Consider the following 17,976-nt stretch of genomic DNA (forward strand, 5'->3'; position numbering starts at 1 on the left):
TAGGGAATATCATTAATAAGGAAAATATTATCGATATTTCCTGCAGAAATCCCCCTGCAGCAGACATGATGAATGTGTCTCTCTTTGAGAAAGACGCTGCACACTTATGCATGAGGTACTTAAGTTGATTGATTATTTAAGTCTATTGTCACCCTGACGGGATCGGTCGGGATCTAATGTTAATTGATGAGCTGTGTTCTTCTACACATCCGAAAGGTCACACACATAATCCAGATCCAAACACTCAAAGTGATTTCAGTTAGTGCCTGTGCTCCAGTGAAATCCTGAGCTTCGGCAGACTTATCTAAAAATATCTATTTCCGAAGGTTACTTTTGTTTCCACGTAAGAGTTTCCTCTGTCCTGTCAAGTTTACGACTACAGCTATTACTTTTGCGTCAGTGAAATAAATGTTTTGATGAAGATGACTGTACATGTGATGTGAATCTATTTGCTGGTACTGAAGCTGAAATATGTGGAATGTAATCGGAGGAAAATAATGTACAATGACTTTGGACCAGATGTGGAGTAATTCGGGGTTTTAAGGTTCAGGGAGGTGAGAGACTTAGCAACTCTGAATGTCGATGGTGCTCATGCAGGGTAAATTGCTGGTGTCCCTTTGAAGGATAACGGTCAGTGAAAATATGAAGGCTGTGCTTGACAGCTTGGCCCTTATTACCTCCTTCCTGTTTCCTATCGGAGCAGCTGACGGTGGAGCAGGTGAGATGGAAAGGGATGCAACAGTTTTGATCTTGGTCCAATGTCTGTATTTTGTCTGTGAACGTCCCCAGCTGGCTCGCTGCTTGAATGTGTATTTGAGTGTGTATGTGTGTGTGTGTGTGTGTGTGTCTGTAGGTGTCTCTACAAGAAGGTCAGCATGTGATGATGAGGTGTCTCTTACATGTACGGATAGATGTGCCTAGTTTGCCACAGACTTTCTTTTCATATGTATTTAGTGTTGCAGTCTGTTTGGGTAAGGAGCTGTGGCTTGGGTCTTACCCCAGCTCTTGAGGCTGACTTGTACTTTTAGTGTTTTCCTACATTCCTCTGATTTTCTCCGGGGAAGGCTCTGCTGTGCATGGTGCCGACTCAGCTTTGTAACCTGTATTACAACATTAAGATAGTTTATTTTTTCAGGTATATATTTCTCTGGTTACACACATTTACTTTTAATTGTGTTAGCTTGTTGATTATAGCTCTGGTCAGTAAGATGCTTGAATATTAGGGTTGGGTTACTGCACCTTTTTCTCTGTCAGCAAAACACATGGTGTTGATGATCAGGACAGCTCACTCTTCATTTCTGGCAGTCACCAACTGACACAGGGAAAGACTCATGGTGTTCCTCAATCCTCTTACAATACGACCTTTTCCATGCAGCTAATTAAGGATATTCCCCAAGTAATATATTTTTAGTAAATTTGATCCTTAATTTTTCATGGGATGTTCTGTTTCAGGTTGATGTTCAGGAAGAAATCAGGAAAAATAATATATAAATGAACAGAAAGATGGTTTGCTGTCAAAGTCAAGATTTTGTGGATAGCCATTCAGTTCCTCTGCGATACAATTGATTACACATTAGATATTTGCTTCCTGGTCATTGTAAGGACTCTCCATGATTCCTCTGGGTCAAATGAGGAACACAAATTTACCCACAGAGGAAAAAAATCATATAATTTCAAATTATATTGTATCGCCATATTGTTTCCTACTATACCTACACTCAACACCTATTTCATCTTATCGTATTCTATTATTTCTGGCCTTGTCTTGTCTTATTGGTCTCTAGTTCAAGACAGAAGAAATCTTCAGTTATGAGCGATTTGGAATTGTTGATTAATGGACATGCGTTTCCAGACCATCTAAATCAAACAACTTATTTGGCACATCTTGGAGAAATAACAGCTTATAGGACATATTTTTTGCTGAATAATATGACTTGTTGATTACTTGCAGATGCAAATTTTGCTGCCCCAGTCAAAATAAAATTAGGAAAAGAAAAATCTTTTGAGCATTAGAAGCAGATTTTATACTTTTGAAAATGGCTGAGGCGTCTTTTTTATGAGAAAAAATGGCTACCTTTTGTTGCTTGTATTTAATCAAGTATGAAATATGAAATTAAATAGACATATCCATACATTAAATTGCATGTGAACAGCACAGTGAAGCATGACTTTGAAACAGATTATGTGTAAGGAACAGGATGTGTGTGACATAATTGTTTCTTCACTCTTCTCTCTTTCTCCACGGTTGTTACAGGGGTGAAGCCAAGTCAGGCAGATTGAGGGCTTCACCTCCTCTCCTTGGAGTAGAACCTCAAGTGGGCATTCAAGACAGGAATAGAATGTGTGTTAAGATCTCTGCCAGAGATCTTGGAAGGAACTTAAACTGATCCAAAGGGATTAATTGCTTTCATTAAATCTGCAAAGAAACATTAGAGGTGTTGTACGGGAGCAGACCTGAAGAAGCTCAGCTGCTGATAGGTTGTCTGGTGCTTCACAGCAACAGATGGCAGTGCCAGCAGGCCAGGATGGTGCCAGAAGGTTACGCAACGGAATGATGCCTGTTAGGCCTTGCTGGAGGACCACATGACACATATATGCAGAAACACACTTCCCACACAATCTTCTGAAAATGTGGGGATCTTATGAAATTCAGTTTGTCTGTGTTTTTGAACTTGCTGGCAGTTTAAAGGACTCGTCTTTCTTTCTGTATTTGAGGAAATATTGACATTTGTCTGTGTGTCAGGCTCAGCTGTTTGAGGAAGGTCAGAGTGAAGCAGCGCTTCAACATTGGTTTTATCATAGAAACAGATGGAGCCATAGCTTCCCTATAGCCTGGTCTTCATTCCCCAGTTCCTACTGGGGCACGTGTGTCAGCCAGTGGGATATGGGTCAGATGGCCAGCTATCTTTATCCAGATTGTTTACAGGAAAACCAAACCTCTGTCCATCTGAGAAAAAAATAGCATCCTCATGGAAAACATGGAATATCATTGATAACACTGTCTGTTTATATCATGTCTGCAACTGTGTTTTGAATTTCAAATGACTTCCTTTCATTGACTTTCCTCATTGTACCATTGCTAATCATGCAAGACAGAATTTTGATACTCATGATATAAATGGCTGCTACCAGATCAAATCAAGCCTCTTTTTGCCTCTTTCCTCCATGGAGTACTTTCTAAATGTGTTTCCAAGACTTCTTTAAGTAAAGTAGAGGTTATGAATGTGGGTGTGGTGAGGGCTTGCGGGTGTGTTTGTACACAAAGAGCATAAAGGAGCTGTTCAAGCCATGCCAACCACACTAGGACATCAATGCAAGTGGACTCGACTGCGACATAAATCAAGTCTTCTCTTCCAGTCTTCTCACCCAGCTCCAGCCTAATCCCTTGCAGTTCTGTTTTCTAAGAATGAGCTCATGCCAGGAATTGGTGCCAACAAAATGCCCACCATGCTTTGCTGCACCATAACGAGACATAACTACTCCTTTAAAGATGCCACTGGGAACTATTTTTCATGTCCCTATTACCATATTTGAAAAACATACCCAAACTGTACTGTATATACTGTATATATGCAGATATACAGTATATGCAGCATATGTAGCAATATGTTACTCATGTACACATAGAGATCATAAGGTTTAGAATTTTTGTATCGTAAGTTAATTATTTTCCAATAAATAGATTCCCCTTCATACCTCCACCTCAAGTGATTCAAGCCTCCAGCAACACTACACTTTCACATTTGTGATCCCGAAACCAACATGGATGAGGAGAGAGAGAATAGTTAGGTAGGATTTGGGAAAAACTATTTGTTTTATTCTATGAATTGACTAGTGTGTCTCAGTTGTTTACACATTTATAATATTGCTTCATGGAAGAATACAAACAGAATTTTATTCCAGAATCTAGATCATCCATTGGAACCTTGAGAAATTTGCTTGTAACTGGACATGTTACAGACTATATGTCCTGCAGTCTGACTATCAAATATAAAACATTGTTGAGCCCCATTACTAATCTAGCACATAGTGAGAAATACTTTGGTTTTCACTATTTTATTAACTTCTCCCTATTCTGGGAATTTATCATTCACTACTGCTGCCTCACTGCTTGTTTTGGAAACACAGAAATAAAATTGATTCTCTCTATAACTGAGGCAAATTTATTCCTCAAGACAAAACCAAACCACTCAGAGACTCGTGAAAAACCATCCTCTTGTACAGAATCTTTTACCATTAGTTCACCACCATCTTCTAGAACTTTGTCTGTCCTGTGTTTAACGTATTTTTACAGCATTCAGGATACGTTTATGTGATTTACAATTTATTCAGTCAATTGTGATCTATTTTTGCTGAATGGGTTGTCACAAAAGATTTCTTGTTGCTTCCGTGCCTGTCTCTGTGTGTATTCCACTTGTGTGTTGTGTCTGCTCTAGACTCATCAGAAATGGCAGTGGTGAATGTGTGCTTTGTTGCGTTGTGTAGTGTGTTGGTACTTGTGTTTTAACATAACTCCTGGTGGATCCAGAGAGGTGAAGAAAGCCCTAGGCCCATCAATACTTGAGTAGAAGCACAGTTGTGTGTGTCTGTAATGAGGCATACCACATCGCATCATCAATATTACATGCTGGCTTAGGGCCAGGGGATGTGCTCTGTGCTGTGCTCAAGTATAGTATGCGTGTATGCAAGTGCCATGTATACAGTTTAATGAGTATTCTGGAAGACCCAAGTTAGGTGGACTTGAAACTGCAGACTCCAGACTTCTCTGGGGGCAAATACAGGTCCTCTGTGGAAAACTTGGCAACAAGGGGTGCACGTAGTTCAGGAGAGAGGTGCACCCGAATGCTCGAGAAAGAACAAGTGTAAACTCTGCATGTTCTGCACTCACCCTTAGCCCAAAAGTACTAGAATTAGACTCTAAACAGAAAACATACTGTTTCAATTATGTATATTTTTTAGCATGTTTTGCATGTCTGCACCAGATATTCCACATCATACCCATCACAAAAAGCACAGTGCATTTCAAATGTAAAGCCCCCTGTTATTTGAAAAAGCATGTAAAGCAGCTTTATGAATATCCTTATCTTGAAAAATCTCTTCTCAATGACCTACAGAACCAATTTAATGATGAAGCTCTGAAGTTTTATAGGCTGTCTTGAAGGAAAAGGCCGAAATTCAGTCCAGATGTTTGGATAAAATACACCTAATGTGTTTACTTAGCACACACACACACACACACACACGCACGCACGCACGCACGCACACACACACACACACACACACACACACACACACACACACACACACACACAAATTGCTAACCTGCTGATAATTGAGTTCACCCCTATTCACTGATCATTATTTCCCATCCCCCCTTGGCCAAGTGAACAGCATTCAGAGATGAGGGATGGACGGGAATTTTAAAGGCTACCATCAAAGGCTGTCAGCATCCTACTTCAGATAAGCGTGCGTGTGTGTGTGTGTGTGTCTGTGTGTGTGTCCATGCGAGGGAGAAAGAGAGAGAGCAAGAGAGCGTATGTGAAGTACCCCCACAGGTGATCATCTCCTTTGATTGGCTCATCTGTCTGTTACATTCTACAGGCAAGTGAAGCCTCTTAATAATTCAGATTTTTCATTTGTATTGATCAGGGAGCTCTCCTCTCCGTGGGCCACTCCACGGCTACCTATCCTCCACATCACTCCAGTTTTTCAATCCTAACCTTGTGCCCGTAACTTTGCCTCCCCTCCAATTTCTCTCGACTGACCTCCACATCAAACGGGCCCACTACTGCCAGGGAGCTGTGAATGCATAAGAAAAGGGGTGGATGGGGAGAGAGCATTTTTTACTATGATGCCTCAAATGGGAGTAAGGCTGAGGGCGAGGGGGTGGAAGAAATCTGTAAGCGGTGGTTAGAGACAGAAATATCATGGTGGAGGCAGAAGGAAATTGTGTGTGTGTGTGTGTGTGTGTGTATGTGCACGCACGTATGTGAACAATCCACACACGCAAGTGTCTGTGGAGAGTAATGGAGTACATGTAACCTTAGTGATGCAGGTCAGTGGAAATGCAGAAATGAGCATATTGTGTACATGGAGGTTGGTGAAGCCTGGTCCAACTTACTGCTTTAAACCCAGTCCATTACACCATTAAACACTGCATCATGGCCTTGGATCAATACAATATATAATGTAAACAGTTCTAATCTGTCTCACCACACTGTGGAATGGATTTGTTGAATAGGCAGTGCATTATATGGAGCAAAAATAGCGTAGAGAAAAGGTCTTTTCCCTGCATTCTGTTGATGTTGCAGCGTACTGAACAATATAAATTGAATATGAAAATGCTTCTGTTGCCAAGCATAATGTATTCTCACTATTTAGATTCATTTGCAAGCTGAATATGCTGAGAAAAATTAAGAAAATGGAACAAAAATAAATGAGTTGCAATGTACAGTGTTTTTAAAAAAGATTAATAATCCATGTAAGATTCACAGATAGTTCAAATGACAGCTACAGCTTGCAGAGTATACACCACTGTCTGACCAATGCTAGGGCACCTTCAGTGATTTCAAATGCAAAGGCTAAGCTTGCACCAAAGGAGATGACAAAGTGAGGTATGATATTGGCTACAGTCTGTGAGGCCGTTTTTTTTAATCACTTTTCCTTTTTCTTCTCTGTAGATGTTTGTCATCGCCTACTACAACTTCTGATGGAGTGCCTCCATTTAGTCCATCTTTCAAAAAACTAACAATGCCATAAATGTCAAAGTATATTTGAGCCTAAATGAATCTTTAACATTAACTCGTTTGCTCTGCTGGGACTGAAAACATTACATTCAGCATCAATGCGGTAGACGGATTTCTGTGACAGCAGTGGGAATGTCTGGATGTAATAAAGAGATTGGTGAAATGAATTATTGAGACTTCATTATGGAGTGGAGAGACAGTCTGAACTGAGCTCTTTACACAGGGTGTAACACACCAACTTTACACAAAAACATGCAGAACACACACATTCAGACACACATACACAAAATTGCTGGGCGCCTTGTGTGACGACATATTAATGGAGTCACCCAGACAGTCAGGCAGGGAGACTGGGCCACACAGTCTGCTCTGCCCAGATTCCCAAATCAAAAACACCCCTAAGCCCACAAAAGCGAACTCCCTGAGATAAACTGACATGTTGCTGTTCTTACTAAAAACACACCAACGCCGCGGGTGTCTCCTCCTCCTCTTATTCCCTCTTCATCTAAAAAGCAGGGGGATTCCAGGGTCACACAACAACGTCTCCATTAGTCCACCACTACAAGGGATTTTATTCCTCAGTGTGTAAATGTGTATTTTAGGGGTGTGTGTTCTCCATTGAGCCACAGACTGTTCCCCTGTGCTCTGATCGGCCTGTCTGGAAGCAGCTCAGTGGCTGAGCTGTTTTCCTCCGGTGCTGTGGCCGGCTCTGTGGTCCCATCACTCAGGGCCTTTGTTTACCGGGTAGATCAATAGTTAACTTGGTGCTGAATGCTGTAGATCTGTGCAGCTGGATAATAAACCTCTGGCAGTTTTCTGTTCTGTTACTATTTGTGCTGACCTGTGAGGAATAGATGTGTAGCAAGGCTATCATGACCGCAGCCGATTAGATCATCAGTATTGTCTAATTTGGTTGTCAGTGGAGACAAGCGTGACTAAAACTGTTTGTTAAGAATGAGCTATATTTTCCGTGAATCCAGAAGTGAATCCAGGACTTAAAAAAAAAAAAAAATTCTATCTGCATATAGTACCTGTCGGATTTTAAACTGTAGGAACTGATAGATTTTCAAGTGGAGCCAAATTAAGAAGTGTTTGTTTAAAAAATGTCTGTTTTTGTCAAGTACACATAAATTTTCATTAAACTTGTCAAGAGGAGCTTATTTATTAGACTTATGTTGATTAATAGATTTTATCCTTCTAGTTTACACATAAAATTAAAACCTGTTAGGAACCACTGTCTGCTCCACTTCGTGTTTAAAATAATATAATAAAGAGATGTTTTGCTTGGTGCTTTGTGACTTGACCAACTGGATGTAACACCAGTGCTAATCATGTTCATCTTGTGTGTCCTCAGTAACCATCTCTACCAGTGTGTCTTTTGACGGTCTGCTGGTGACTGGCCTCTACACCTCCACACCAGTTCAGTCGGCACCCATCCCAGCTCCAGCTGCCTTCCGCTTTGGTAAGTCTCCTTAAGGATTTCTAGACTCATAGACGAAGTGTAATTATGGGTGGAGGCTCTTTTGGAGAGATGGACTGACCATAAAGTGCTCTTCTGAGAACAACCATGCTGGCCCACAACCTCTGTCTAACAGGCTCAGTTTTCTTTCTGTTCAAATGCTGGTTTCATCCCAACCTGGGCAGATCTTCTCTCTTGGCTTCTCAATATATTTAAGACGCATCCAAGCAAGGATTACATCACCTTTGCTTCACTCTCATTAATTTGAAAAAAGTTTTGAGAGAAGAGATGCACAGACCGATAGGCACCAGCTTTGTTGAACTGAGAGCATCTGCGTGGTTTGTGTTCACAAAAGTCTGCAAAGCCTTCTGTTACAGTTAATGTAATCTGCTGAGCAGCGATGCCTTCCAGGATTCCCACCTTTGGCCAGTCTGCACCATTTGTCTGGTCTGCCCTGATTCTTCTTTGTCCTCTACAAGTGCAAGCTGCAGGAAACCATGAAGCTGGGACATAATCAGCGCTTTGGTGAAAAGTGAAATAGAAGGGTGATTTATTATTGCTAACCTCATCCGTTTCATAGTGTCGACACCGGCACTGCTGTCTGGAGTTTTATTTTCCTTTACCTCATTTGTCAGCACAATTATTTGGTTGACAGGACTTTTATGAAGCACGTTCACTTAAGTGGCTTCGCTGACCACAGTCCAGGGCAGGCTTTCACATCTGTTGAGAAAAAGGTCTTCAGCCTTAAGAGAGCTAGGAGAGCTATGTTAATGAACTCATGGAAACATCACATGATGACATCGCTCTGCAAAAGCACCGCATTTTAACAAAATACTACCATGGATAATGCAGTGGAACGATAACAGAACAAGACGCCCCTTCATGTCTGTGGTTGCTGTGACAAATAATTAGGGATCCGTGAGAGCAGCAGAGTCACAAATCTCCACGGGGGAGTTTTATGAGCCTGGGGTTTAGGGTAGAGCCCCTAAGATTGGGTGTGGCTCTAATCCTGTTAAAAGGTTAGGGGGACACAGACACGGACAGCAACATGCATAGACGTACTGTACACACAACTCAACAGAGGAAAAACCCACCCACTTTGACTGAAAGCACATGCACACAGTCCAGCTGTGTACAGATGTTAGTGTAACGGCTTGCTGGGTGAGCATGTGGCTGACAGATGTACCAGTGCTGGAATCAACATGATCACCAGTATGGGAAGAATGAGTCCCTGCTGGGCCACCACTGCAGGATGGCTCTCACGGGGAGAGCAGTCGTGTTAAATTAGGATTACTGATGTGTTTGAAATCTAAAATAATGAGATGTAGTAAAAAAAATGATAAAGGTGGTCTCTTAGTCTGCGCCGACAGTGTTTAGCAGAGTAACAAGGGGAGGCAGTGGCTCAGTAGTAGAGCGAGCGGTAGTGCGGGTTGTCCAATGGTCCAAGATCGGAGGTTCGATTCCCGCTCCCGCCTAAGAAACACCCAGTGTGAGTGTGAGTGTGAGGTGTCAGCTCACTTCTGGAGCACTGTCGAGGCGCCTTTGAGCAAGGTGCCATCCCCCCTTACAAAAGTTGCTCAGTTGGGCGCACCAAGCAGGAGCTGCCTGCCACTCTACCTCCCCCCCTATGTGTACAGGCTCCCTATGTGTGTGTTTGTGTGTTCAGAGTCTGTACACACTGATATATGCATGGTACTAACAATAGAGTGGGCCACTAATTTTTCTTTGAGGATCAATTGAGTTTAGAATTTTTTTATAATTTTTTACATATGGAAAACACGGATGAACACATGGATGTGGACACAGAGAGGTTAATGTGTGGGGATGGTTTGGTCGGTGCTAAAAAAGGTGGCTGCACGTCTGCTGCCAAAGGGAGAATTCCCCTTCCATTTCACCCTTTACTGTTTTAATGGAGCACTCATAAAACTAGTGCATGTATTCAAGCATGACCACACTGTATGCAAATACACCAGCACTATTGTGTTCTTTTGTACTTTCATGTTTGTCACATCGACATTGTAAATACCCTCGCATTAGTCATACTATTACCCACTCATAGACACCAGGATGAGGAGACAGACAGCGTTTATTGGCATCCACTCCCTCTGAATAACAATGCACTTCACACCATTTGTAATAAAATGTAAAGTTTTGAGGGACTGACTTTTTACTGTGCTGTCAGAGCTTAACACCCACTCATTGTCGAGTTAGCTCAAGTATGATGGAGCAATTGGGGTGGCAAGCAGGGTAGTCTGAGGGAAGTCGTGCTGCCAGCTTCTGGGCTGAGCTTGGGCACAGGCTTTCGAAGGAGGTGTTCCTTTATGTTTGAAAGGCTAGAGATCGCTTACTGCAAACCTTCAGGTAGGCGCTGAACAAGCAGGGGTACACTGACAGTGGTCTTTATTAATATACCCATTAGGAGCCAAGGCACCATAAAGATTCTCCATAAAAAGATTTTGCAATGTTGTCAAGGTGCAGGAAACACGCAAGAAGTCTTTGTGGGTTTCATGTAGTCCAAATCTGTAAAGTGAGTCTGTAAAGTGGTTCATTTCACTATATTGTGTAGTTGAGTTTGACAGCCTTAATTGTTCATCAGAGACTTTTGCAAGATGTTTTAAAGTGAAACGTTTAGACATTACGCGTGTGGATGTGTGCAACGTGCATAAACGGAATGTCTATACACACTGCCAGAGAAGTAACATGAGTCTGGACTGAGTCAGCTGCTGGAGATCTACAACTGCTTAGCTTTTTCCCCTTGGTTTTTATTCCATTAAGAGATTTTTTCTGTTCAGTCCAGCCTCTTGGCTTCCTGAAAGGAACTCACACAGCTTCCAGACTGGTGTCCACATGGATTACATGATGAAAAAAAGTGAATTAGGCACATTTTTATTGTTTTGACATTAATCCTGTTGTGTTTTGCATGGCAATGACGATGAATATTGGGCCCCACACTCAAGGGCCAGGATGGAAAGAAATGTCACATGTGGTCGGATGTGTATTGCTCCCTGAATGACAAAATGCCACCCATCTAAAATCCATTCACATAGAAAAGATAATGCAAATTAGAATTCAAAATGTCTCCAAATTTATAATTACGTTGATGAGCAAAAGAAACTTAAAATGGAGAGAGCTTTGGAAGAAGACAGAGGGTAAAGGATTGTCAAAAATGTCTGCATGGGGCTGCAAAAGTGCTGGAAATTAAAGGGAATGTGACACAATAAAACTGGAGAAAAAGCACATGAAAAATAGAAAAGTGGGACCAATGAAAGAGAGACAGCCTGAGAATGATATAAGGAGGCGGAAGGAGAGAAAGAAGATGAAAAGATGGCATTCCATCACTCCCTCTGACGTGTGGCTGATTGGTGTTGCTGTGCCAATGCGGAGATGCTGAGAAACTGGTCATTGATGGATGGCTCGTTTGCAGGGTGATGTTTATTTAGTCATTAATTTGCATATTTGTATGTATTTGCAGGGCAGTTGGCTTCTGCTAGCTAGGATCAGTCCCTATCTCAATATGACGTGTCTGGCTCACTGACAGAACGGACAGCTTAGCGACAGGGACATCCAGCCGACACTGTGTCCACATGACGGATGGGCTCATGCTAACACACACTGTGATCATAGATGAAATCCTGCTGTACTTTGACCTGCGGAGGCAGGGTCAGAGAGGGTGTACAGCCAGGAATGTAATCACTCCAATCTTACTTAACCAGACTCATTCAGCATCTAGTTATGTATGTGGTTTTATTTCTTAGATGCCGTTGCAAGACATCAGATTTCATTTGATCCTTTGTGTGAAACAGAGGCAAACTGAGAGCTACTGAGTTATTATTGCCACTAAGTCACCAAAAATCTGCTCTTTGATTGGATGATTTTTTTGAGAAGATTTTCTACACACACCTTGGGACCTACATAATCACCCAGTCCGTTCTGTTAGTCTTTCTTCACATTTAAGCATTTTGAACTGAGTACTTTCAACAGGGGCTTTAAAGAGGGGGATACTGGTGGCAGTGGAGATGCGACATAGACAAATTTGGAGGCGTTTGTCCCTTTGGAGCCAAAATATTTGGCTCCTTTGGTATTTGCATGAAAACATAGGTAGAAAGGGTCATTGTTGATCTTCAGCCATGCACTATTTAGTTTTCAATTAATTACAGACACACCCAGCTTGTCTGAATGAAATGCGAAGTTGCTGAGGTGAAGTTGTACTCTGCAACTGAAGCAACATCATCTGCATAGTCAAGATACTTCCGACTCTGTCAACTAGACCTCTTTCCAGTGTTGAGGATGGCATCTCATCGTGTCAGTATTTACAGAGACACACACACTACAGGTGTGTTTCCTACTGATAAAAGGCCTTATTTTGAAAGCACTAACAGTCCCAGGAGAGGAGAAAAGCAGTTTCACTCCAATGGGATGCAGAGAAAAACTAAAAAATAGCTGATGTGCATGGAAAGGAGAAGGATAAAGAGAATTGATACAGAAAAGGGTGGTGTAGGGAGGAGAGAAGAGGCGGGGGAAGGGGATTCCCATGGGGAGAGGAGCTGTCAGTCCCTGGGAGACTTCAAACACACTGCATCCCTGTGATCAACCTGCTCCCTGACTCTCTGCTGACAACTCCCTGACTTCACCGTGTCGACTCCTTCACACACATATACACTTATCACTATCAGAAGTCTCACCACTCATACCAGAACGCATTTAAATTCCAGTGACATACGCACACTTGTGTTAATGCTGACACTCGGTACATCTGTTGCACATTTGCTGTGACATATCCGTGTAATTACTTTGAACAATGCCAAACTTTCCTTGTTCAACGACACCACACCGTCTCAAACTGTTTCTCTTTAACTAAGGTGGTGCATGTGGTGGTGGTGCTGCTTCTGGTGGTGCTGATAATAATGGTGATGACTTATCTGAGCCATTAGTCCTCTGCTCAGGGCTGAGACACCCAAAGGCAGATCCCTCTTGAAGATGAATTCATTAGTGTGTGAGATGAAATGAGTTGTCAGGGCCGGGGTTATGAATGAGAGGTGATTTGTGTTCTCTGTTTCACAGATCTTGATCAGACTTTGGATCATTGGGTTCTGTTCGCTGTAAATCTCGCTGCTTCGCTGGCACAGGACTACCACTCGTACTCAGACAGATCCTCCCGATTCCCGGCACATCCTCCCCCACCAATCTCACAATGCCTGGAAGCTGCTAACAGGTGGCTAAACATTTGGGTGCTGTGAGAGTCCAGAGGAATGCTTTGACGATTATGCATCGCAACTCATATACTACTCTCAATGTGGAAGGCCTTCCTTGAAGTAGAAAGCGAACCCACCTTCAAACAGAATGCAACATACATCATGAATAATTCAAGGGGTTTCTTTGGTGTTTTTCAACCTGGATCCTGCTTTTCCAACATTCTGTGTGTAAAGGACTGATAGTGACACAATTTTTTTTTTTTTTTTGTTGAAGCACAATATTGCACAAGAGTACAGCAGCTGGCACCTGCAAAATGAGCTTTCAATGTAATTGCAAACTGCCTCACGGTTACATTGCAGCCCGTTTTATGACTGCCAGCTTCAGTACTCTCTCAGTTCTGCACCAATTTAATAATATATTGTTCAAAATGCTAGCTTAAATAAAAAAAAAGGGAAAATATTATCCAAGTTGAAAAATGCCAAGGTACTTCGTGTTCCACCCACAACCGACTCTGGACTAGTCTATTAGTGTTGCCAATCACATCCCAACAGCATGTGATGGTAGAGCGGACTGTTGCATCAGAGCTGCTGCAAATTTCTAGTTCACTTACTGTGTATCACCCCTTCTGGAAGACATAGTCCTTTCTTTGGACTCCTATGGTTTCACTAGGTGTGCTCACATTTGTATGTGTATTCAGTGTCAAGCATGCATATGTGAATCGGTTTTGTCTGTGAATAAAGCCTTATTTGTGTTTATAGCTACATGCATGTATTTGTATCCACATGCTGAGCATCTGATTGCTTTTTTTTCCTCTGCAGCATCCAAATGGTAAAAAAGGTCCAGGGTGACTTAGAAAGCAGGAAAGGTAGAAAGCAGGAGCTACACTGACTGTACTAGAGATTTCAAAGTGGTTTGTGAAATGCTGGCTATTTTTTAAAAAATATATATATATCCTGCAGGAGAAAGCAGCAGGCGTAGGCTGTTTTTCTCATGTGTGGTCTCTCTTGAACACAGCATTGTTATTTTCTTCCATGCAAAGAAGTTGGTTGCATACCAGAGAGAATGAGACAGAAATAAAGATAACATAAAGACAAAGAGAGCTTTGACTTGAAGACTCCTCAGGTTGATGCATTTCCGTGAACACTGGTGGGTTTGCATGGTTTCACAAAGAGGCAAGCTAACTTTGAAATCTGTTATTGTTGCGCTGTGATACAAAACTCCTTGTAGTCTATACCTCCATGAGCACCTTGTAAATGTGTGGGTTACTGCGGGTTCGGTGTGCAAACTGAGAGAAAGCAATTTTAAAGTCTTTTCCACAAAGTGCCTACCATCCAGGCTGCACTCTGAGGTCTATTCATATTTAAAGTTCCCTTGCAGAGAGAATTAGAAGTGGAAGTGCTGTCTCTGACTCAAGCTTTGTGAAGCTTAGAGGTTCTCCTGGTTTTCTCCCTATAGGGTCTTGCCTAGATCCATTCGCCATCCTCTAAAAGCCTGACAGAAGAACAAGGGTGCTCCACCACTTGCCCCATTTTTTTTTTAACCTTACTTACAAGCTATCTTTGAGCGAGTCACCCAGATCCAATCTGACCCATATCTTTGAAGCAAAAAGAGTTGGTGACCTTCCCTGTTTTCCGCCCCTCCTTACAAGAGCGAGGCCATTGATGTGATTACCTCACTACCTTTGAGCCCACCTCAAACCAGGCAGGCTTGAGACTGCTCCACCAACAGATTATGGAACACACATAAACTGTATACACACACGCATGCAAATGCAGCACAGTCATCGTGCATCGCCTTCCCTTTGCTTTCCATTGGCCTCTCACCTGTCGCCTCAGGTCTCTGATCCCCAACATGTGTGTCAGGAGAGAGCCCGCGAGACGACCGCACCAGTTTGTTTGTTTGCTGGTGGTGAGCAGGGGACGTGGGTGCGAGGAATTAGCACAAGTCAAATCAGATTAATTAATCCCCAGCTCAAACTATTAACAGACGAGTCGTGTTGCATTAAAAATCAAATTAGCCCTGGCGCCTGCCACTGAAGCTGTGGCGTGTCCCTGCCAAGCTGCAATGACACACACCCACAGAAGGCAGCTCATGGGCTGCAGTGACGGATGGATTGATGGATGCATGTATGGAAGGAGGTGGAAGAAATAATTGGTCCTTGAGGACTAGAAACGTCAGGGAAAGGGAATTTAGTGACTTTGCCACCCGGTATGGTAAACGTCTCCTGGAGCACAAAGCTGGCTGTCCTCCACTGGGTGCTGCTCCACAGGCCACACACCACTAACACTCAGCAAGCTCAGCGCTGTCACTCCAACCATGATGATTTACATAACACCCCCCCCCCCCCCACACACACACACATCTTGAACCTGGTTCTGGTTCTGTTGTAAACAGGCCCCTGTTTTTCAGATTGATTCCACCAGGAAACAGGAAAATTCCAGATTCCAACTCGTGTATAGTATTTGGCACTCTCTCCTATCTGTAATTTATTCACCAGATTTTATCACTGAATTCCAAACATGTGGTGATATAACTAAAAAAAAGTCCAATTCAGCAGGAAACCTGAACAATATGAAGTTCAAACAGGTTTTAAACAGTTGCCCTGTCCTCATGTTTATAACACATGTGGTATATTCTCAGTCATTATATTAGTAACATCTGATTGGATGATGGCTACAACCATGAAAGAGCAAGAGAGAATCAGTTTCTGACCATCTGTGATAAGTACTGCAGTGTATTCTGTTACAGATGTTCATGCATTTGATGATACTACATGTTTGTAAGTATAAGAGTTCATCTTTGAGACGGATTGCAGGGGTTGTGTTGAAACGTAACCGCCTCATTTATTGTACAGGGTGGGGCTATAAAAAAAACAACTACACATACACACACACAAAGCACTTGTTTGATTCAGAGCAACATTCATTTCAATTATGACACATTAGTTCAGGGGGGGCATGTTATGCTCCGCTGGTGTTCCTGTGTTCCATTTATCATTCGTGCCAGTTCAGCTTGTTGCTCTTGATCACTCGAGAACCTCAAGAAGTGAATTAAATAATTATTTTCTTCTTACATATCAAGACTATTACAGATATGTACTTGGTGAAGTATTTGTATAAAGTATTTATTCACATATGATCATGTGTTTTTCTTTACTTCCATACCGGCAGCTCCTAAAATAAGCGTTAGCTTTGCATGTTTGTGTGTGTAGCCTTGACAGGAGTGTATAGATGATGGATGCTGCGAGATACAATGGAAGCCTAAATGACAGAGCCATTGTTCTGTGAATGTTCGCATTCATATATGCATAGACAAAATATTGTTTGGTGGGTGAATATATAGCGACATTTTATCTCCAACAAATGGGTTCTTTCACAGAGCATTCAATTGAATGCACTGCACACGCATTGGAAAAACATAATCATGTAAACATAAACATATTCACAGCATGTGTTTCATATACGCTCCCATACAAACAAACACGTACAGCTCAGTGGACCTCCAGGTGTCCTTCACTGCCAGTTCAACTCTTTCATTCATGTGGCAAACGCCTCTCACTCGTATTTTCCCACAGAGTCTCTTACACCCTTTCCCCCCCGGGCTCTGGAATCTTTCACCACCCATATTAACGCACGGCTTCCTCCTGGCATCACTGTGCCTGCCTTCGGACCCCTGCCTTAACCAGAACGCTGCCAGCCCGTCTCCATGGCAGCGTGACTGGCAGATGCTGAGATGGATGCCCCGTTTGAGCCAATCGCAGATCGGTGTTGGGTTGTCAGTCAACGACCCTGCGGCGGTACGGACGACCGGCTGAGGTTGATGTTGGGGGGGAATGGATGAATGCAACGCAACAGGCGTACACAAGCACACATACACACGCAGCAATGGATCATTCAGCAGCACAAAGCGTATGGGGTCCCTCCTCAGGCTGTCAGTGCTGTTGTGATGTATCATTTATGTCACCATTGTGTGGACCTCTCTTTAAACATGTTGACAGAAGCATTATTCTGGCTTGTGACAGATTCCCATACATTCACACAGGCACACATTAATGCTCCACTTGGCGTATGACAGGTTTTTAAGAATTACTAAATAAAATATGAGCCTTTCATGAGCCTGCTGTCTAAATTACCTGGGGTGGTGTACATTGGAAATCTTAGTATGAGCAAATGGGAGAATGATGATTGTTTATAAAGTTAATATCTGACTGATTTGCGTAAATCCACACGCATACACACACACACACACACACACACACACACACACACACACACACACACACAAAACAGATGTGATGGCAAACCTAAAAATTAATCTGTGCTTTTTTAAATGAGGCTGACTTTTCTGTGGTTAATCACAAAGTAACTCTGTCTGCTTGCAACAGATTATGTCGTTCATCAACCCTTCTGTTTGTAATTTTAAGCATTTCTGAAGACATCCACATTGAAGAAAACACACACACGTTCAGTGTGTGTGTGTGTGTGTGTGTGTGTGTGTGTGTGCGCGCCTTAGCATCAGAGGTGTTCACAAATTCATTAAGGACAATTACTCCCATGAAACAAATGACAGCTAACTTTC

At 42.4% G+C, this 17,976-nt stretch overlaps 1 protein-coding gene across 2 annotated transcripts in view; it reads left to right on the forward strand.

Annotated features, from left to right (window-relative positions):
• The window catches only part of LOC137593906 (reelin-like), a 76,924-nt gene that overhangs the window by 10,072 nt on the left and 48,876 nt on the right, over positions 1–17,976 (forward strand). For both annotated transcript variants that reach the window (XM_068313009.1, XM_068313010.1), the window contains exon 2: positions 8,101–8,208. In XM_068313009.1, coding sequence (XP_068169110.1) covers positions 8,101–8,208 — 108 coding nt within the window. The remainder of the gene's footprint in view (positions 1–8,100; positions 8,209–17,976) is intronic.

The sequence above is a fragment of the Antennarius striatus genome, chromosome 4, assembly GCF_040054535.1.
Source record: "Antennarius striatus isolate MH-2024 chromosome 4, ASM4005453v1, whole genome shotgun sequence".
Lineage (NCBI taxonomy): Eukaryota > Metazoa > Chordata > Actinopteri > Lophiiformes > Antennariidae > Antennarius > Antennarius striatus.